Here is a 22,363-nt window from a genome sequence, read left to right on the forward strand (position 1 = left end):
AGAGACAAGAATTAGTGTCATATCCTCAAAGACATCTTTAGTACAATATTGTGCGAAAAGTTGGATTTTACGAAAATCCTCAGTTTTATATCGTTCTAAAAAAAATATAAAAAAAACCGAGTGACCGAACTATCTCTCTTTCTCTTTTTTCTCTTTTGTTTTCTCTTGGCGTGCAACTTTTATGAATTACAGGACAAGTGATGTAAGGAATGTACAATCCTATCTTTGCAGAAAAAATAACTGGGAATGAAACATGAACGATAATTTACTCCCCGAAATATTTTAGGATAAAAAACATCGAGGCAACAAAAGAAACTAAACCCTAAACTCGCGAATTTGATTCATGTGACAATGCGTTGTCAAAAAAAAAATCATGAAGGACGATTGATCGCGTTCATTGTGATCGAAAATGTGTACGTGAAAAACGGAAATTCAAACAAATGTCGAATGAGATGTGTCGTTTAGACCGATCAATATCTAGTACAGCGTAAAAACAATGATGACGTAAACGTAGAAACGATCGCGCGTAATGCGACTCTTATTTAGATTGGATCATGTACACCGGTGACTCAATCAGGGGGAGTAGAGAAACTCGAGAAACTCCGTGTATTCTTCGATGCATCGCTGTGGAAACGTGACAGCTAAATTATCACTAACTCGTCATTTCGATCTCGTCTTATTCATTGTGAAAAAATAATAGACGCGAAGAAAAGTAGAAAACTTTAAGCTCAAAAGTTGAGGGCAAATGTTATCGCGTCGAAAACTACGCATTGCTCTTAGCTTATTTTTAGAACATTTCAGCCGAAAAATATAAAAACTCGAAACTTTTCTCTATCTAACCGAGCGGAAAGAGTGGCGGAATTCGTTGACAAAAGCACGAGATCGATAGAAAGTAAAGGAAAGTTGCGATATCGCATTTTTTCGCTCCTCTGCTCGCCTCCCGTCCCGACTGTAACTGCGGTGCATCTCACACGGAAAAGCTCCTGTTTGCGGTTCATGTCGACACAGCTGTTCGGAGTCGACGTGGCGACCGTCTCGATCCGGTGACTGGATCAGCAATGTAAATTGTAAGCGCGAGCGCGCGACTTGGTTAACAGTCTATTATTCTGTGGCGAAGGTCCCAACCAACTTTTATTATCTATTCGCTGTCGCACGTGGGATCGAGCTGTAAGTCTATCACTTTCATCTAGGATACCTCGGTGGATGCGAGAGCGCTCGAAGAGTAATTTAAAACGCCCCATCTATGTATATGATATTTTTTTATTTCTCCATCTTCGAGGCAACAACATTCTTTTGCCAAAAACACAACATCAGTACTCCGACGATGTAATTCCGCCGGATAATTAATTAATTTGGATCACGTCTTCTCGGTAACGAAAGTATTTTGGAAACGCTCGTACGATCTCTAATACTAACTTGACGTCCTCGGATTGAAGAATGATTAACGATGACACGAAGCCGCGGCGAAATTAATTATGCTAGGTCTTCCAGGAATTTATTGAAGGGTCGACTTAACCTCGTTCTCTTGTGCACGCGTAGCCGATCTTATTTGTCGCCACTCAACTTCGTCTATTTTAAGGCCCACGGAAGCACGTGCGCGCGGAAAGGTCAATACCATAAGAGAGAACCGGGGTCTTAATGCGCTCTCTCGACATTATTATCTAATTGCCGTCATACATCATCTTTAATGAATTTCATGCAAAACAGGAAGAGCCACTAATTACAGAGAAAAAAAATGTATGCGTTTATTTATCGCAAGATAATTCGAAGAGTGTCAAGAATTATACATCTTATCGACCATATATCGTTCGTTTTTCTTTTGTTTTATAAATTTTTATATAATTAATTTAAAAAAAAAAATAATTTATAAACTTTTAAATCTCTTACGCGTTCTCTAATCCGATCAGCTGATCCTACCCCTACTTTACCTCGTTACAAACTATACCTGAAGAACAAAGCTTCGTTCTTCACCGAACGTAACAGTACTCGCGGAGTTGAATCATCCACCACCCACGACGGATTGAGCCGCGACGAGACGAGGAAAAGAAATTGAAGAAGATGGACGGAGAGAGCGAGAAGGAACGAAGACAGAACGAAGGAGGATATATTGTCGCTCGAGCACTTATGCCAATTTGCAGACGCGACGTTTTGAAAAGGATGTTCCTGATAATATGGAAAGCGTTGAACCCAGCGGATAAGGTCAAGTGGACTAGTCGTTCCTCGCGCTAGTTACGACAGCTAATGGGATATGCACACCGGTGAGGCGGAGAGAGAGAGATCTAAGCAAACACAGACCTCACTAGCCGGAAGGTACGATCGAAATGAATGAGACAGACGCGGTATTCTTGTTTACAGAAAGATTAATTATCTAGCTGCGCGAAAAAAGTCTTAATAAAAAAAGAGAAAAGATTAAAATATCTTTAAAAAAATGATTTATTGATTTCCTTATAAAATTATCTATATTAGAATAAAAAACAGGCGCTAATTATAAATTCATCAAGAATCTCTAATGAATAAATATAATAAATCATGATAATAACGCGGTTATTTTTATCGTTATCGTAAATATAAGTTACAGTCGAGTTGTCTCTTGTGAGGACTCACCGCTCTCTCTGAAAAGAATCTCTCTCTCTCTCTCTCTCTCTCTTTCTTTCTAAAATACATAAAGACAAGATTTTTACTCCACGGAAACTTCTATCATCACTCGTGTAAACGCATAACTTCGACACGAAGCCGCGATTCCAAGATACAATCTTGCGCGAAAGAAAAAGAGACCGCGTGGTGGAAGTTTCTTGCTCCGGTTGAAGTTTCTACAATTGCAGCTGCGTGTAAAGGCGCGAGTACAAGACGACGGATAAAATAGCAGGGTGAGAGAGCATACCATCGTGGGAGAGATGTAAAGGGACATAATGGAGGAGCGGAGGTGTGGAAGGGAAACGAGAAGGAAATCTTCTATCTTCGCTACGGAACGAGAGACCGCGGCGCGTAATAAGTGGCTTGAAATGTCTGAGGAATCGAACGAGACACGGCTCGTTGCACTCTCGTCTCTCATTCTTTTCCTTTTCCGCAAACGCGAACGACGAGCAGCGAAAAGCGACAGAAAGATGGAGACGTCACGTGTCGGAAAAGCACTTACACACACTTCTGCTTAAAAAAATCTTTATAAAGATTTTTTGTCGCCAAATAAAAAATTTGGGAGCATGATATGAAGCAAAAGTATATATCAATATATATATATATATCGTTCGAGAATAACATTATCAATTGCTCGGATGCTCCGAAAAGGATTCTAACGAGGGCGAATCCTTTTTAACGCCGTCCTAAGTCTAAAGTGACAGCTAATAAGCAACGTATTTTTGAATGGCCTCGTTATAATCCTACTTGCCCGCCGGTGTTTATCCTTCTCGATGAGATGCGGAACGAAAGGCAACTTATATAGGACGAAAGGGAATCCAGGAGGTGACCGCGTCCCGCGGGATAATAACCGGACGAAGGTGAATGTTAACTACTAGGTCCGCGTAGGCAGACTCACCTGAAATGATCGGCCAATTTGGCGCGACCGCTTATTATCGGTCGCGCAGAAAAAGCGGCCGCAGGAACAACGGGGTGTGAAGCGAACCGATTCGAAATCGCCTCGTTTCGCCTGTCGGCGATTTTCGAAAGAGGATGCGCGTTTCTCGTCTAAATATTTTCTCGCGCGCGAGGTCGTTAACGAATGAAGAAACGATATAAACGTTCGCGGCGAGCTATTTTTTTTATTTTCACGATGAAATCCGATTTATCTCGCGTTTGATTGAAAACGTGTATATTTGAAACGCATAATTGCTAAATATCTTTGGCGGATTCCTTACGAAGGTTTAATTATTTCTGAAGCCAATTGCGCGAATAATTGCAAATGATTGCGGCGAGAGGTCGGAAACGAGAGGACGCGATTCTCTCGTAAACGAAGTCAATGAACCGCGAGGAGAGGAAGAAAAGAGTGAGGATTTTACGAGAAGGCGGCCGTTAACAGCACGGTTGCCGAATAAACTTTAGAGAGCGTGCCGGAAATTATTTCCATCGTAAATCCTTCCTTTCCCTCGACAAACGTTTAAAGTCGTGTCTCGTAAAGCGACGCGCGAGCATACGGCGAGGGCAAGGACAGAAGAGCAGTTGCAGCTTTCCATTATCGCTCCTTGATTAGATTATCGATGGTCGATTTACCGTTTCGAATTTATAATAGCTTGCAATTTTTTATTCATAATAAATATTCTTCGTTACCCACAATCTCTTTCTCTTTCTCTCTATATACCCTACACTCTATTGCATCAAACAAAGAAATGATATCCTTAAATTTCATTTTAAATGATCTATAATTCCTAACAGAAGGGTAAAATTCTATTTATAATTTTATATACAATTCGATATATTGTACGTTCTATATATATTTCTTTAAAATATTTTCTCTGTATTTATTTCGTACTTGAAGATAATTATGATCGTTATGTTAATCGACAAATGGAGAGAGAAAATAACTAACGGGAAGCGTATAATTAAATTTTTATAGAGGAAATAAATGAATTTTTTAAAAGAGAGAAAATATATTTTTAAAATCTTAAATCGAAAATTAGATTCACTCACACACAGATATGCATACTTGCATACACCTCTTCTTGCATGACAGTTTATATCTGGATGATTAATGATAGCAGCATTTAATTGCAATATGCATCTTGTCCGTTCATTGGAAACCAGAGCTCTCGGTTACTCGCGCACATCCATGTGGTCGGTGGCGTTAATTACCGTGGTAAAATGACTGATATCATCTTGGTAATCCGAACGAGTCGTCGCGAGGCACGCGGCAAATTGTTTCTACCGGAAACGTGCGAGTCGTCGTCGTCGTTCTCATCTTTGTCGCGCTAATCGCGTAATCGCGAAATTGCGCGGAATAGAAATTTCGTCGGTTACGCTCAGTTGTTAAATTATCTCAATTCGCAAATTGTCATCTTTCGTGAGCTTCGATGCGATAAGATCAAATACAATCTGTCTATTTTAAAAGGGTTATATCATTGTTTGAACGTCCAAAGAAATGAAATAATTTCATGAATAAAAGAAAATTTAATCCCATTTCTATTTCGTCTATTTTCGCTCGAAACAAAGAGTCTTTTGGCTTGAGACTTCTTTGAAATTCCCGTTAGAAATTCCTCGTATCCGCCCTTAATTATTTTACGACGCTTAAGCGAGCGCGACGATTAATAAATCCGGAGCGGAAAGGGTGAGGGAACTTTTAAAACGACGGATTTTTTCTCTTATCGCGACTATATAGATGCGAAGGACCGCTAGATAAGATTAGGGCTTCTCGCAAACAGTGAGCCGTGACAATGGGTGATGATGCGTGCCCCCGTGACTTCCGGTTTCTGGTACGAAGATGTGAGACCGCGATTCGAGGCGAGATAACGGACGCGTTAAACGATTATATGATTCATTATCTTACTTCGTTATCTGCGTAATCCACCGATCAACTGGAAAAATTCAGAAAAAGGGAAGAGCGAAAGAGGAATTTTATATACGCGACGAACTTTCCTGATCTGCCGATGATCGCGGCGACAATTAATTAAGGTCCGAGCAATCGCGTGACCGGAAATACCGACGAGAATCGCTATAAACGGCGTCATGCGTAGGCGCATTGCCGTGTTCGTTGTTCTGATAAAGAAGCGTTATATTATAATGATTACCATATCATGTATCCTTGAGCATTATTAAATACAATAGCATATTATTCTCTTTAACTCTTTGTGACTCGAATTAATTTTCATTGATAAGTTGGTTAATTATAATAATCAATACATTATGCGTACTTTGAGTAATCTGAAGAATTAGGTGAAAAATTACTGTCAAAAATGATAAATTAATATTTTTCACGTTTATATAAAATCATTTAATATCTCTCGGCCCAGAATCTCATCAAGCTTGATTTATATATTTAATCAGTTTGTACGCTTTATTCGTTATATTTGCGATAAGAAAATTATGAGATAAAGGATGAGAGAGATTAGCAGATTTAAAATTATCTCGTTTACGCATTTGATATAAAAAAATTATACCGATTGATTGGTAATACATGAAGAATAATGATGATAATATTGAACTATAATTCACTCTACGTGTATGTATATCCGACACGCGATAACACATGTTTCTTTTTGATATAGTAATACGGCATTCAAGAGGATATAAGTATATACATCAAGGCAGAAAACATGAGATCGAACATGAACTTTCGATTATACGCACTATAAATTTTCAGACCACGCATCATTAACTCGCCGATAGCTGAAAATCCGGCTAGATCGTTGAATCGGAAGGTAATATTAATCGATAAATTATTTCGCGTTATGAGAGAGAGAGAGAGAGAGAGAGAGAATCGTGAAGACGTTTCGTTACGCGATCGCGTGGATAATTAGCACTGAGAAAGATAACAGCCCCTCTTCCCGTCCAATTCTAATAGAACAAAAAATTTTTACGCTATTAAAATTCTTTGTGTGGGAAAGAGATTCGATATATAATTACCTAATTACCTGGATCATAAAAACAGATTTGCAGAAAGGATAATTTATTTGAAATAATTAACCGTAATGAAAAAATAATATAAATAATAATTACGATCAATAAGTTTTACTTTACGATAAGAGGCGACCTTCGAGTAAAGCAATCGCTGCTGCCGGCAGCAAAGTCAAATGGCAAAGATGATTTTTCGTACAGACAAAGCGTCGTAAATGGACGAAATTACATGTGACGCGTCATTAAAAAAAGGAAACGGATAGAAAAGCGTGACCGCAGTGCGGAGAAGAGTAAATCGTTTCTCGGGGTACATAAAGAAATCGACATAGAGATTGGTTCGTCTGACGAACGATCCGTCTCTTGATCGAATCGAGATACAAAGATGGGCCCTCTCAGTCTTGCTCTTCCCATCTCGACCTTTCTCTACCTGTTACCGTCAGTGCCGGTGAGTCTCTCTTTTTTTTTTTTTTTTTTTTAATTTAAATTGCGCTATTCGATATAAACGCACTGCAAACTTGCTCGTATATTTTTCTCAGAACATAGCTTCCAATCTTGGAAAAGTAGCGACAACTGTAATCGAGCAATCGAACGATGGCGTCAGTGATATTGATTTGCCAAAAAAGGCTTACAAAAATAATGAGAAAGTCGAACCTGAGCAAAGCTTTTCGAATGGTGGCTCTATTGTATATCCGTTGGAAATATTAAAACCCATGATGAGTTCCGACGCGACGAAAGTCAACGTGGATTTTCAAGCTAAAGTAAAGTCGAAAAAATATCCCGATCACGCAGGCATCTCGACGAATGTCCGGCTCGCGAATCAAGCGAAATGGTCGAGCGACGAATCATCGGACGAGCGTCTTTCGACGGAGGAACAAATTAAGAGCTTAACGAGAGCTTCCAAACACGAAGGTACGAAGGATGCGAATGGTTTTCATCTGTATATCCCGGATATTGCAAATACATTAAAGGAACATGCCGATGTGAATATACCGCTCGGATCAAGGAACACGGCTAGAAAAAATTACGTCGATAATCGCGTCGAAAAAAGAAAGGGAAATTATATCCGACTCTGTAGGAGATCAATCGATGGATCGAGTTTGATGCAGAAGCTACGCGGTAAGAATTGCGTGAAGCTTCCGAGAAGCGAATTTTATCTCGAGCATGATACGAGGGATGCGAATCGGAAGGAGGACACGATTAAAAACGAGCTAAATATCGAGACAAAGGTTAACGATGAAGAGGATTATAAAGACGTTGAAAGTGATGAGTATAAACAGCGAAACGGAGCAACAATAGAAGCTTCGATCGTGGAAGCTTCCATTTCAGACGGTTCAATTAATTACGAAGAAGAATTGGACTCAAAATCGGCTGGTAATCTTGGAAGTCTGACCCTTATTGGTAAGAAACATGTGATCAATAATAAAATCGGTAATCGTTTGCACGGTAAATTCACGCGTCGACATTAAAAATATGAGAAAATTGTGATGTTACGAGTAAATCTCGATTAACATTAATTTAAACTTTCACATAATGTATGTCTTCGTGTATATGAGAAATAAATACAATATTTGTCCGTTAAACAGTCGACTTGGAAATGTATGGGCAAAAAAATATAAAAATATAATAATAATACATGATATATATTTTAATAAAGTCGCTTGCGTTAAAGTGTTGGATAAATGAAGAAATAAATAAAATAAATGATATACTTATACAGAGTTATGATTGAATCACGAATATCTCGAATTATAAAATATGTTTGCGCGGACTTGTCTGGCAGTTTGTTTAAGCCCAAAGTATGTGGGGGACTTTTAACATGACATGCAAGTTCTATCTATCTTTTCATATAATTCCATATTACCCTTCCCCGAAGAAAAAAAATTGCAGATCCGGTTCGAGGTCAATTCCCCCGACTTACATTCAAGGTTGGAGCGTGTGACACGACCGTTAAAACACAATAGATCATTTCAAGTGCGGAATATAATTAATCTTAAGAGAGCAGCCGCGCGGATATTCGCGACGATTGACGACCTTCGCGCGGATCAACCAGAATAAAATCTAATTGTAAGCGATTTTTCCGCTGTTAAGCTTCTTCATGTCCAGTGTTTTGCGATTTATTATAGTCGACAATTATATAACAAACATTTTCGAGAATGACAGGAATATATTGCGAATTGAATGTGCGTATTGAGTTATATAATCACGTAGATCGTGTTCATCCAATAATTTGTGCGCAACTATAGAATATCGCGTCTATATGCGAGGATCGGGTGATACGCGAGGATTACGTGATCGTCTATTAAAGCACGATATAGAATTCTATAACAATGCAATATGATCTGTAGTTTGCGAGTTGTTACACGAAATAAACTTGTTCGCTCTACGTTTCGCATTCTAATATCGCGATTAATACGATATTGACGCTGTCAAACGCCCCCCGAAAATTATTTATGACTTATATCTTCCCTATCTTTAACCAAATTAATTTTTAAAAAAATGTGCTATATTACAATCATTCTAGGATACAAAGTGAGACGTGATAAAATGAATATTTTCAAAGATATTGATGAATGAAACAATTTTATTAAGCAAAGTAGTTGTAATATTTTAAGGATATATATATTTTTTGGACATATTTATATACTTTCTTTTATGTTTCTACTCTATAACAGCCAACTGAAGTTTTTACATCTGTTTATCCGTAATTTTGAATAACTATAATCGTTGTATTTATATCTCTTCATCCAGCTTCATAGAAAAAATAGTATTATACACTCGAAAGCTGTTTCTTTTGATATATTTTAATTTAAATATTTTTCATATCATCGATAGTATTGAAAATATTCATACATTTTACGCGGTTCACCTTCGTATAATAAATAAAGGCATAAATAGCCGCACGATAAAGCGCGCTTAAATATTTATTAACAGAAAAGATTCAAAGAGCTTCAATGTTTTCATAATGCGTTAGATATTCTGACTGCGAGTATAAAAGCCGTACAAGTGCCGGCGCGACGGCGACAATGTAACAATTGGGGCAGAAGCCCAATCTGGAGGTCAACTCGCTTGAAAGTTCGTTCGATAAGCAAAGCAAGGTACTTGTGTATTCGAGTATTCATGCGATTCACGCATGTGCGAACTCAATTTTTCGATCAACTTACTTTAAATGTATATGTATATCTCATTAGAAAAAAAATAATCAATTATGACAACCATATACACACGTGTACGCGACATTTTAATTTAATCGAGTTTAATTTAAAAGCTATAACAAAAATTAAATCGATCGATCTAGAGAGACAGGCGAATTTTTCAAGTTTCTGGAAAAAAGAATTTAATACCTGAGCAAGACTGCGCGGTAGATTTCTGCGCAATCATCCGATATAATCACTTAATGGCGAATATTTTGCCAAAATAGCATTCTTTAAGCTTGACGCGTGTATTCTCGTAAAAGGAGAAAAAACGTGCGCGATAAAAAATGAAGAGGGATCGACGAACACACACAGTGTTCGAGTGTCGCCGCGACGTCTCTCCCTCGGCGATCGATAAATTTAATTACGTATATCGAGAGCAGCGCACAGCCATTCTTCCCCGGATGCTGAAACTATGCCGGACACGGCAGTTCGCATTCGTGCATTCGACCGTCCCCTCCACGGTTTGATCAATAATGATTTTTTTTCTATTGTCCGTGAAAGATAATGATAAGATAAGAAAATGTACGAATGAAAGAGAGAAAGAGAGAGAGGTTGCTTCTACTCGACGATTCTCGATAAATTTCTGATAAGCGCATCGTAGAGAAATCCGACGTAGAATTAAGCTTATAATAATTATAAACATTTTATAATAATTATAAAAATTTTGATGCACATTTTGCCATCGAATTTGTCAAAGTAAAAATTGCACATCTAAAGAGATAATAATATAGTGTAATAAAACGTAATGTGAATGTAACAAATGGAAGGAAAAATAAAATTTTCATTTCCTAGATAAATAAAAGGAAATATTACAAAGGAATCTTTATATCTTCAATTCGCAATATATGGTATGAAAAATTATTTAAATTCGTAGACATTGTTCTTGGAGAATTTCACGAGAAATTATGTGCGTGTCTATGAAATTTGATTAAATGCAAATAGATTGATAATAAAATCATTAAAAAAATAGTCGCTCGAAAGATCGTAATCGCGCAGTTAAAAGATGACGATTCGATCGCGGTTTGCGCAACGAATAAATCTTATTCCAGCCGATCTGAGGCACGATTGCAAGTGAAATTTCGCGAATTTAAGGCAAGATCGGCACGTGCGTGGTTTTTCGAAATACAATCTGCAGAATCGCAATTCTCGCGCGATACATAGATATAAATGATCCTCTCTCGTTCAATACAATTATACGACGCGACGTCATCCCGTGACATTCGATCCGTTCGATTATGTGTTTTATGTAACACGATCCGCACGCGTAATCGCTATTCTCTTTCACCGGTGTGACCGATATCGAAGGATGGCCACAAAGATGGCCCTTCTCTTCCTCTTTTTCTCATTGTCAGTCTCTTTCTTTTTCTCTCTCTCTCTCTCTCTCTCTCTCTCTCTCTCTCTCTCTCTCTCTCTACTGTCAAATTCGCGGCACCTCGGAATAACGGCGGCAACTCTCGAGACGACGCTCGGCGTCAATTCAAATTTATCAAATAAACGATATTTGTGATTGTATGGTACTCACATTTAGGACGATGGTATTCGAGGAATCTGCGAGCGACGAGCGCGAGGTGTCGAGCGAACGATTCCTCCTCCGCCGCCACCACCTGATGTCTTGGAGCAGTCCCCAGCCACTTGCTCACTTCGCCGTCGAGGGATACTACTTTGCACTTTGTATCTGTCAAACACTCGCGACGCGGAAGAACGCGCGTCGTCGTTCCCGGAAGAGAAACGCGCGATCGCCACCGACACCGAGGAACAGTCAGAGTCTTGGCACTCGCTCGCGGAAACGCGGCGCGAATCCGATCGACCGCGATCAGTTGTCGTAAACACTGGTCGCCATGCTGCCGAAGCACCTGTCAATACGCTCGCGCGGCGGCGCCATTTTGGCGCCCGGCGTATTCGTGGCGCCGACAGGTGGCCGTCCGAGGTACTAATCGTCATAAATTTACTTATCGCACGAGGATAACCGACTGCCTAACGTTTATATTTCGCGCGCAAATGAAGAAGACCCGCGATGTCAAAATGGCGGAAAGTTTCACACTCGACGAAATTTTCACACAATATCAACGCGATACGTAAACGATCGGCCGATATTTTCCTCGGCACTCCCGATACATGCTTATCTTTTAACGATTTAATTGTATTCTCGATGATTTGAGTAATAGTTTAATAATATCTCCAACTAGAATCACGCAGAGTCCTTGTCGTAAAATTCTCACACTCGCGCTATCGACGCGATGTATTGTATTTATATATATAACGCGAAACTTTTCGACATTCGCGATACTACACGCTTATTCGCCAACAATATTTATACTCGATAATTCAAGATCGTAACTCCGGCTGTAAGGACGAGACAAGCGATTCTTACGACAGTATATGGCAGTAATATGGCGTCGTAATACTCACAGCACTAATCACACAGCAGATCAATTAATTCCTCGACACTCGCGATGTTTTATCCCGTTTATATATTTACACCACAAAGCGAAAATTCGAGATATAATCATACAAACGACACTTCGTAAACGAACGACCAGCGACCAGCGCGAAGAGAGGTTCCGATTCCGACTTCCGACTTGTAGTCCGTGTTCCGGAATTCTGTGTTCGTACTGTACGCGAATCAAATTGTCGCGACAAATTAGAAATGCCGGAATCGAACCAGCGCTAACGAAAACGGAAGCTAAGATGTTTCAATTTATATGTAATAATTATGTGTATATCATGGCACAATATCACAATATGTATATCGAGTACATACACGCACACGAACATTGACGCACGAGTGGGGGAAATTCCTTTCAGCCGTCGCCGCACAAAGGTCAAAATGACAGTGTCGTACCGCGCTCTATCGCGCACCGCGTGGCGCAGGAATGTGGAGGGGGGGCGACGGAGTGGGGGTGGGGTGGGGGTGCCGGCTGCCGGCGCCGGCAGCCGGCGCGCGCGGCGCATGCTACGTCACGTCATTCGTCATTCGCCCATCAGTGAGAGTGAGACGCAACCAAGATGAAGGTCGTGAGTCGCGCTTCATTCATTATCGTACTTTTATACATAATATCATGCGGAATACAATTATTTTATATATAATTATCTTAATTATTATAATATATAATATAATACTCAATATATAATAATTATTATATATAGAATATATAAATAATTCTTTTAATAATAAAATTCTTTTAATTAGCAATTATTAGCCTACACGATCATATCGATAAACGACGATGATAAAAATATCGCGACGATGAATCAAGTAACGAAAAGGTATGACATATCGATTCATTAATAGAATAATAAATTTATTTAATTGCAAATGGATAACTGAAAAGCGATTCGTAAATGGCGTCGTATTATGTCGGAAGAAACTTCAGAGTTGCGTTCGGAAATCCGTCCGTCAAAGTTCAGAATTTGTCCGACCAATGGGAGACCGAGGATCTCTCTGTTCTGATTGGTCGAGCGAATCACCCTAGCTGGATATATTTTCGAACACAATCTAGAATGCTGCTGCTCTCTGCTCTCTAGTGCACTTCCGATTGTTCGTGTTTGTAATCAAAGTTCGCGCTCATCACCGGTTCGGTCCGCGAAAGTACGAGCGTGAAATGTCTTTACGTTGTTACGTTGCTATTCTCAGTATTCGTGGTTGCCATTATTAGCTATCCGAGGTTCGGCGAGCGCATAATATTTCGAAGCTTGCTCTACGAGGACGGTTCCCGACGCAGAGGTTGGCCTCCGACAAGAAAATGGTGGCGGCGATGAATCCGGAGTACGCCGAGACCGGAGAAGAAGATACTCGAAATGTGAGAGTCGAATTATTTATTCATTATTATATTTATTTAAAGCGACAGAAAAATGTGTACTAAGTATTGACCGGATTCCGTGTCAAGCATCTCGTTAAACGTATTATTAACATATTAAGGGTCTGAGCACAAAGATTGTCGCAGTCGTTTCCGACAGAATCGTAAATGTCCGACTTACATTTACGATTCTATCGGGAACGACTACGACAAACTTTGTGCTCAGACCCTAATAAAATGAGCGCGAAATAATAATTGTGCTGAAAATAAACATTATTGCATATGTTTTCTTGTCTCTCCACAGATTTGAACATATCTACACGTATCTACGTTCATACTTTGCAAATTCGCAAGCGAAGGTGAAAGTGTCGGGCATCTTATTAATCTAAAGTCACGTCGGTAAGTTAGCCCGCGTGAAGTCGGAAGCCGAACTTGGTAACATACTTTACCAACCAAGCAGACGGCCATATTGTTTCACGCCTAGTTAGTCATTAGTCGAGTTAACGTCGCGTTCCGCGTTTCTCCCCTTTTATTCTCTTTTAAAGCGTATCGCGTACGAGTAAGAATGCCGGGAGTGTCGAATAAAAGTGTCGGGCGATCGTGTTAATTACTATCTCGCGTTAATTCGCGCTCGTAAACAGTATTTTCCTCCATGTTTGCATTCGCGAGTGCAAGTGCTCGGGGAAACGAATCGTCCAAGGCTACGATCGGAAGTTGGCGCCGGTGGTCGACTAGCTGATAGCAGCGCCGTATCCAGATGGTAAGTGAATTTGTTTATTGCGCACACATTTATAAATCCTCGCACACATACTCTGTCGTAATATCACGATGATTGCGCTCTGATGTCAGACTTTTTATTGATTTTGATTTAAAAAAAAAAAAATAGAAATAAAGTCACATCTTTGATATTGTTACGCGTGTATAATTTTTTTTATACAGCTTTTTTATATATCTTAAAATATACATATATTATTTATTATTGACATTGGAAGCGTATACAGAGTTAGTGTCGATACGCAGAAGAATGATTCTCGCATGCTCGATAATAAATTAAGATTGCAATGATATAATATAATAGTGATAATTATAAATGAACACACATCACGCATATCGGAAGAAGATGTATAGTAGTACAATATTCCCCTAAAATAAGAATACGCTCTAGCAACACCGTGTCGGTATATTTAAATAGTCGTAATTAGAACGACGGGCACGCGTAGCTGTGAAAAAAAGAAAATGAAAAATCGCGTAAAAAAAAAAAAAACATATATGCAATGATTAATGCTACAATAAATAATAATGAGTCTATATCGCGTCAAGTATATGCGAAGAATATTGAAAGGACTATATATCGCAATTGACGACGCCCCCTTTTCTTTCCCGGTTAAAAAGAGATTAAAATAATTTTTTTTAAAGATATATAATATCTGAACGATTATTCGTTAACTTTGATACAACAGTGATTTGCGAATCATAATTTTGCCACGCGTGAATTATTTCGCGCGATATTATCCGATAAGGGGAATCGGCAATCGCGACAACATTAATTATTAATATCGTAGAAACATCAGTAACAATACAGACAACAATCCGGACTGCGAGACTTGGCAAAGATGCTCGTTCTTTTTTTTTTTCGAGCGCGTTTCGGATCGTTTCTTGATGGAAAATGTCCATTTAAATTATTCCTCCATCGCATCGCGCTTATGTGTCTGGATGGCGTGTCAAGAATCGCGAATAATAAATTCACTCGAATATAATAAAGGGAAAATCTCGATATCGATCGGGAATTCGCAGTCGAATTTGCAGCTCGGCTTTGCCGAGCGATTATTGAATGACTTCGAGATTCACGATGACGAATTATCGTTTTTCCCGATTCTGAAAGAGACAAAGTATCAGCTTATCTCGTCGAGTGATTTTTTTTTTCCCTCGCCTTTTCTCCCTCCATCTCATCTCGATCGAGTTTAGTAGAGATAATTTTTCGGCTCCTCCGTTGGCTGGCCGCAGACTCCGTGATACTTTTTCGTGACGAGACTCCTGCTGCGACAGTTCTCGATTTCCAAAAAGCACTCGTTACTGTATGTCATACCGTCAGTGCCGCAAACGGGATCGTAATAAGGCGGACAGATTTTTTGGCAGCCGCGGAACAGGAAACCCTGGACGCATCTCTTCATAGGTACCACGTACACGTGTTTCCTAGAACGGAAATCAAACTTATTTTTGTTTGCTACTTGAAATATTAAATTAAGTTTAAATTAAAAATATTAAGTCAGAGCTAAATTGATAAAAATCGAGCTTAATTGGATAAATTTGAGCTAAATTTGCTTCGCGCATTAAGGAGCAATTGCACACTGAGAGAATTTTCTCTTAGAATTTACCCTGAAAATCATGGTAATCGTGGGACAATATGGTATGGAAAGAATTTTATGAGAATTTCTCTGATTAATATTTATCACAATAAAATTAATCAAATATTTTATTGTAATAGATATTATTATTTTTATTGTGATAAATATTAAAAAAAGAAATTTCCATACCACATTGTCCCACGATTACCATGATTTTCAGAGTAAATTCTAAGAGAAAATTCTCTCTGTGCAAGATTCGTGAGTTTAATTATTTGAATTAGTACTCGCGTGAGACGAAATTACGTTTTCAATATTTTCGCAATTTCCGATGATCGGTTTCTTTATTTGACATTCGACGAGCACGCGTTGGAAGTGGGAAATGTTAGAAAGCAATCGAATATAGAAAATGACTCCTTTGAGGAAATAGGTCGCGCGAAGGCGTCCGATAATTTCTACTTTCGAAATTGCACGACGATTGTGTCCAATTCATGTTCGCGAAGTAGGATACTTTCCTCTCGCGTTTTGTACAGCGGGTACGAAAACATCCTGCCGGCTATACATACGACTGAACATGGTTCATAGTTTATTATTTCCGTAAAGAAAACGTAATGGAAACAGTTCTTCAGCTGAATCGTAAACGGCCTTTCATCGCACGCGATACTATATAACTTGGATTAACCGTTTCTCGGAGTTTCTTAGGCCATCTTTTCCTCTTCTCATAGATGTATTTCAACGCGCGATGTCGTCGTAATGAAAGTCTATGGAAAGTATTATACATATCGGAGAAAAAAAGTACTATTGCGGTCAACGAAATTACATGCGCGACACGAAATGTTGCCGCTCTCTCTCTCTCTCTCTCTCTCTCTAGATGCTTTTAAATAAATGGAAATAATTTAATTTGAACGTTAATAATTAACCTTCCAGCGAGCTACTTTTAGCAAAACAATGAAATTATTATATCGCAGTATTTTTACTGCATAAAATAAGAATGAAAATTGTATATTTGAAGTCTAAATATACGGTAGCAAAATCATTTTGGGATAATTGAATTTGCTTTCCTTAGCAACAATAAAAAATATTCGATTGAGATAATACTAAAACAAAAGTTTAATTAATTTTATTTTGCAATTTAATTTTATTCGCAATTTGTGGAATTTTTAAGTGAGTCTTTGTAAGTATTTTATAAGGCAGAAAGTTTTAAATGTATCTTTTTTTAAGATGAATATTTTTATATATTTCCTGTTTGTTTTTCCTATATTTATTTGATTATTATTAACGATTTCATTTATTTCCTATCATTTATCATTCAATCGAAAATTGTAAAAGCAAACGTTATTTTAATAATTAGATTTCCCATGTGGTTATGCACTGTTCTTCGAGAATCAGTCAAGCGTTAATTGATGAAAAAGAGCTCGCTATAATTCTCCACACTTATCGAACAAAAGGTTCGGTATAACATGCAAATGTAATGCTTCGCGGTCAGGCTTACCCGCAATTGTCCCTCTTCATCTCGCACTCGTTGCGATAGAGCTTGTTATCGGAGCCGCAAACAAACTGACGTTCCCCGCTGCAGATTTGGTTGCAGAGCGCGGTGGTGCGACAATGTTGCGCCGGAACTTGAACCACCCTCTGGCCGCAAGTCTCGCGCCGCAGATGGCAAAGGGATCTATAAATGCATACGAAAGTGGATACACATGACGCATCGGTAAACACGCGAATTTTGAGGACAGAAGGATCCGACGTTGCTTAACAATTATCCCTTTTATTATTACAGTCAGTTCGAGCGGTTTAATCTCGAAAGAATCTTACACTCCGAATCCTAAACCTTTGAAAAGTTATTGTATATAACGAGAGAAATAAATTTATCGCGCATTTCATTGGATATATTTTTTATATACGAAAATCTTTATTTACTCCGAAATTTTAGTTGAATTTAAATTTAAATTTAAATTGATAAACGATGACGCGCGGATATTTTGCTCGAATCGGAAATCGAAATAAAAGAGTAGATAGGTTTCTGAAAAGGGTCCGAAGCCTTTTGTCGGTCTCTAATGAACGACCACTTATGGTTCACGCGTCCCTAATGTTGGACGGCGGACATTCTGAAATCCGAATAACATTCTTAATCACCGATAAACATTGCCGTCGCTTCCACAAACTGGTTCCTCGGGTACTTCGGCGCAATCTTCGGGGCACTGTTCGATCTCCTTCAAGGTCGTGCACTCGCCAACGTGAGCCGTTTGGATGCCCTTTCTAAAATCATCGAGTATTTAATAAGATTAGTTTGCCTTACGATTAATCGGACGTTCGTAACGAGTCGAAAATTAACGATAGAACTGTATCTTGGAAAGATTATCGTGTCTTGATATTTGAAGAGCAAAATTTGTCATTATTTCTTAGAGAGAGATAAACGCAAACTTACAAGCAAGCCGCTACGTTCAAATGGCACTGATTTGGATAAGTATTTGCGTCGCTACCACAAACCGGATCCACCTCGCTTCCGCATCTCAGCTGTTGCTTCATGCATTTCGTTAGCCGAGACCGACACTTCTCGAAGTCAACTACCGTTACCTTTCTCCTTGCATGCCTGTCGATTATTAACACTTTGTTAAAGATTCATGACCGGCGATCGATTTCTCGTGATAGGGAAGCACGAGCGATTTTTACTTATCGAAGAGAAACAGCGCTGTCGTGATAAATACCCGCAATCGCTCCCGTTTTGCAATTAATTTAACGAGAATTAAATATCCGGAATCCATATTCTATAATAGTTGACAAATACGTACCCGCAGTTTAGCATTTCCATCTCGCATTCGTTCCTGTATATATTCCCATCCGATCCGCAGACCGATATTTCCGGCTCGTTTTTGCAATCCAAGGGACACGCGTTGCTTCCGGACGTCCGTTCCCGAGATACGCAGAATGACATCGGCACTTCGAAAACGTGTTTGCTGGAAATTACAGTTCGATAAAAACATCGCGCGTTAGTGCTCGACGAAATTTTCCCCATCTATTGAATAGACTTTCGACAAAAAGTCACGTAGAAAACGCGGTTATAAATAGGATTGAAATTCTCAGCTGCTTGTTGAAAAAAAAAATCCAGATATCGAGAAACTTAGATGGTATTTTGCATTTTAATCAAATTGCATATAATATTTAGAAATCTCGGTAAAGAGAAGAGAGCGAAGGGCGAGATAATTTGAGTTGCTCTTCAAATTACGCAAGGGATTGTAACGAAATATACGAGGACGAGCAATTCACGAATGATACAGAAAGAGGAGAAAAAGGAGAGAAGAAACGCGTAGGGTCAACGTAGGGTTACGAGAGCTCGCGAGATTTTTGTCAGAGATCAAGTTTCGCGGGGACGAACGTCGTTTCGCATACTTACCCGCAGTTCTTCGCCCGCATTTTGCAGGTGTTCGAGTACAAAATGCCGTCGCTACCGCAGGCAGGCTTGGCACCACGCCAGCACGATTCACGACAATGTCTTGTGGTCTGACAGTGCTTCTTATTCGTACGCACGACGCCTTGCCTGCGAACGGGAAAAAGTCAAAGTCGCTTTGCGGCCAGGGACTAGTTTTATGTTAGAATAAACTCTTCCTTCCCGCAGGATAGTTACGTGTATTACGTTTTACGAGACTAGACGAGAAAAAACGATGTCTGCGATTGAATTGTCATATTCGTGAAATATCAGTAATTTTTTTTTATGTAGAAAAAATGTAAGATTAAATAATGAGTTGTACAGTTTCTCGTCAATTTATTGCGGTCACTTTATTAATATCAGCACAAATAATTTTTTTGTTAATATTTATTAAATGTGGAATTTTTATAAAATAATTATAAGAAATGTCATTAACAATGTCATCAATTTTGGTTTTTAATATTTGAAATAGCAGTGAAAAATTAGTACGCGCAAAACAATTAATTACGTAAAGTTAATACGATCAACGATCTTGCCAGAGAAAAGTATATTAAATTACACTTTCACAATATTACACGTCTGTATAAATATTAGCATCAACACAATAGCACCAGCTACAAAACTATATAATATATCATTTTTCAGAAATAAATTCATTAACTGTTGTCAATAAAAGTATGCTAAATATTAAATATAATCCAAAAATATATTTTTAATTACATTAGCATAATATTTACATAATTTATGAAAATGAGAAAATAAAAAGATGATGATAAATTGACGAGGGACTGAACGATCGGATATTAATGAATTTAATCTCACTGCGCGCGAGAAAAAAATTTTCATCCGATAACCACGCGATAAGAAGGTTCAAACGTGACATTTTTCGCGATTTAAAAAAAAATCACTCAATCGCGTACCCGCAAGTGAGCAGCTTCATCTGACACGTGGACTTGTAGACGTTTCCGTCGCTTCCGCAAACCGGTCCGTCGAGCGGTGCGTAGTCGCACGATACCGGGCAGTTCTCCCTGTGGGCCGAAATATTGTTGCACGACCCGAGGTGGGACAGCTCGATCCCGACCCGGCAGATTTCCACCCTGAGCATGCACTTGTTCAGGTAGGTACGCCCATCGGTGCCGCACACCGGATCCTGATCGCCCGGGCAGCGGTGCTCGCACTTGCTACCGGATGACCTCAGGCAAGCCGTCTTCTCCGTGACCACGGTAACGCCTAAATGAACGACACGAACGACAGCAAAATAATGAGATACGCAGATAGATTTCACGGGGTCATCAAGCGCGAAACGAGATCTTTGTATGCCTATGTACACACATATACGGGATCTTTCTCGTTCGTCCACGAACGAACAAATCACCCGGTGCTCTATAACGCGTAAATACTTGGCGTTTCGACGCTCTAGGAGATGGAACGATTCGTTTTGCAAGGACGTAATAATTTATCGCCGTCATATCTATTTTCCCGAAAGAAACCGATCCTCGTTACATTGATCGCTTTTGCTATCGCGGAATAGAAGAGGGAATACGACACGAATATATACTCTTTATCATGACTGTGTGTCCGCGCTTGCGAAGCACGGCGATAGATCGCATATAAGATCGGGCGAAATGAAGGTCGCGTCATTTCCGCGAGCGTAATTGAAAAGCGCGAAAGCCGTCTCGCGGTTTTACACACATATACCTCTCGATAATAAACCGCTCTTAATGGATTTTGCGCGCTTATTCTTTTACGGTCGGTTAATGTATAAAACTGGATAAAACGAAATCATAGGAGTCGTGATATATACGTGCACGACGTCTCTATAGGAAAGAAAAAAGAAGAGAAACAAAAAGGAGATTGTAATCTCTCGCGGTGAGAGAACCAGAGCACACGTATTCGCGCGTGTATACAATGTGTGCGCGGTGTAATAACTATTATAATTAAAATCACCTTACCTTTTCCGCACATCTTCTTCCGCATTTCGCACTGCGACGCGTATATGACACCGTCGCTGCCGCAAACGGGTTCGCCGCTCGGTGGACATACTCTGGGACACGCACCAGATGCGTAATCTGCGTGTTAGAATTAATGAATAAATTAATAGACACGTTAACGAGACATGCGTGAAAGCGCGATAATTACAATCGAAGGTCAACACCGCGATATCGTTACAATCGTGTGCAGAATACATATATTGTTCCTCCGATAAATTGAATATTCTCATTTATTTATTAAACAGATGCAGAGAGAGAGAGAGAGTTCTACTGGCCCGAGTACTGTTAGAAAAGTCAAGTTTAAAAGCGTCAACGGTACTCCGGTTAAAAGAGAAAGAAAGAGGTGTAATAACGTTTACTGTTAGTCGCTTCGTTTTGTTACGAGCGCCTATTATTGTAATGATGTAATTGTAATAATAATACTTAAGCATGTATATATATAACGCACGATATACAGGGGGAGGAAGTATAAAGTCGGCGGGAAAAAAAAAATTAAATATCTGTCTAAGATGGGTATAGAGGAGGAAGTGAATCATACGCGCGCGCGTGTGCTGGTTTAAGCATGATACGGAATTATAACCGAGTTATCTCTCACTACGGGATCTCCTTCGAAACGATCGCTCAAATATCCCTCAGGATATTGCTGTCCATTGAATATGGGAAGTCGATTAAATAATTGAACGCTCGCGAAAGAAGAAGATACGTTCGTAAAGATATCGCGGAAACGCGATAAGATCGATCTGATCGCGACGCAAGACTTATGAAATGCATTACACGAGATATACGCGCGTATCCTCTTATAGAGGTATCTCAAACAGGTAATCAAACACAATTTCGAGAATTATTTATATATACCTTTTTACGATATGCCGAAAATATTTCCCGATCGTCAAGTTTTACCAGATATCGTATCAAGGTAATTGTCGGAAGCCGGGATGCTGGTCGCGAACGGTTTATGAGAAGTAAAGGGTTGCTACTTACATTACCGGGATACCTACATCATATACCTCTCTCCGCGATATTATATAGTACTTGAAGGATGCGAAGCGGTATATTAAATCGTTAACGGGGTATT

General features: G+C 39.2%; 4 protein-coding genes across 4 annotated transcripts in view; 2 read left to right on the top strand and 2 right to left on the bottom strand.

Moving 5' to 3' along the window:
* The window catches only part of Fak (protein tyrosine kinase 2 Fak), a 49,569-nt gene extending 37,099 nt beyond the window's left edge, over positions 1-12,470 (bottom strand). The window contains exon 1 of the mRNA XM_083053612.1: positions 11,257-12,470. The gene's annotated coding sequence lies outside the window, so the exon portion shown is untranslated. The remainder of the gene's footprint in view (positions 1-11,256) is intronic.
* LOC145944448 (uncharacterized) lies at positions 6,855-9,063 on the top strand. Its single transcript, XM_083052775.1, has 2 exons — positions 6,855-6,985; positions 7,077-9,063. The coding sequence occupies exons 1-2, from the start codon at positions 6,923-6,925 to the stop codon at positions 8,004-8,006; spliced, it is 993 nt and encodes a 330-aa protein (XP_082908901.1). The 5' UTR covers positions 6,855-6,922; the 3' UTR covers positions 8,007-9,063.
* An 819-nt stretch (positions 12,471-13,289) lies between the features above and the next one.
* Positions 13,290-22,363, top strand: part of LOC145944452 (apoptosis-resistant E3 ubiquitin protein ligase 1) — an 80,923-nt gene continuing 71,849 nt past the window's right edge. The window contains exons 1-2 of the mRNA XM_083052779.1: positions 13,290-13,534; positions 13,836-14,291. The gene's annotated coding sequence lies outside the window, so the exon portion shown is untranslated. The remainder of the gene's footprint in view (positions 13,535-13,835; positions 14,292-22,363) is intronic.
* The window catches only part of LOC145944454 (serine protease inhibitor dipetalogastin), a 29,484-nt gene continuing 22,415 nt past the window's right edge, over positions 15,295-22,363 (bottom strand). The window contains exons 2-9 of the mRNA XM_083052788.1: positions 21,250-21,366; positions 20,218-20,527; positions 19,265-19,408; positions 18,663-18,827; positions 18,299-18,463; positions 18,007-18,129; positions 17,366-17,542; positions 15,295-15,724 (exon numbers count right to left, since the gene is read on the bottom strand). Of these exons, the coding sequence (XP_082908914.1) occupies positions 15,493-15,724; positions 17,366-17,542; positions 18,007-18,129; positions 18,299-18,463; positions 18,663-18,827; positions 19,265-19,408; positions 20,218-20,527; positions 21,250-21,366 (1,433 nt within the window). The 3' untranslated portion in view covers positions 15,295-15,492. The remainder of the gene's footprint in view (positions 15,725-17,365; positions 17,543-18,006; positions 18,130-18,298; positions 18,464-18,662; positions 18,828-19,264; positions 19,409-20,217; positions 20,528-21,249; positions 21,367-22,363) is intronic.

The sequence above is a fragment of the Prenolepis imparis genome, unplaced genomic scaffold (genome assembly GCF_030444845.1).
Source record: "Prenolepis imparis isolate NDT839.2.m4 unplaced genomic scaffold, iyPreImpa1.0 SCAF_13, whole genome shotgun sequence".
NCBI lineage: Eukaryota > Metazoa > Arthropoda > Insecta > Hymenoptera > Formicidae > Prenolepis > Prenolepis imparis.

Coding starts and splice junctions, on each gene's coding strand:
- LOC145944448 (XM_083052775.1), top strand. CDS start 6,923: ATGGGCCCTCTCAGTCTTGCTCTTCCCATCTCGACCTTTCTCTACCTG. Junction 6,986..7,076: donor ACCTGTTACCGTCAGTGCCG/GTGAGTCTCTCT, acceptor TATTTTTCTCAG/AACATAGCTTCCAATCTTGG.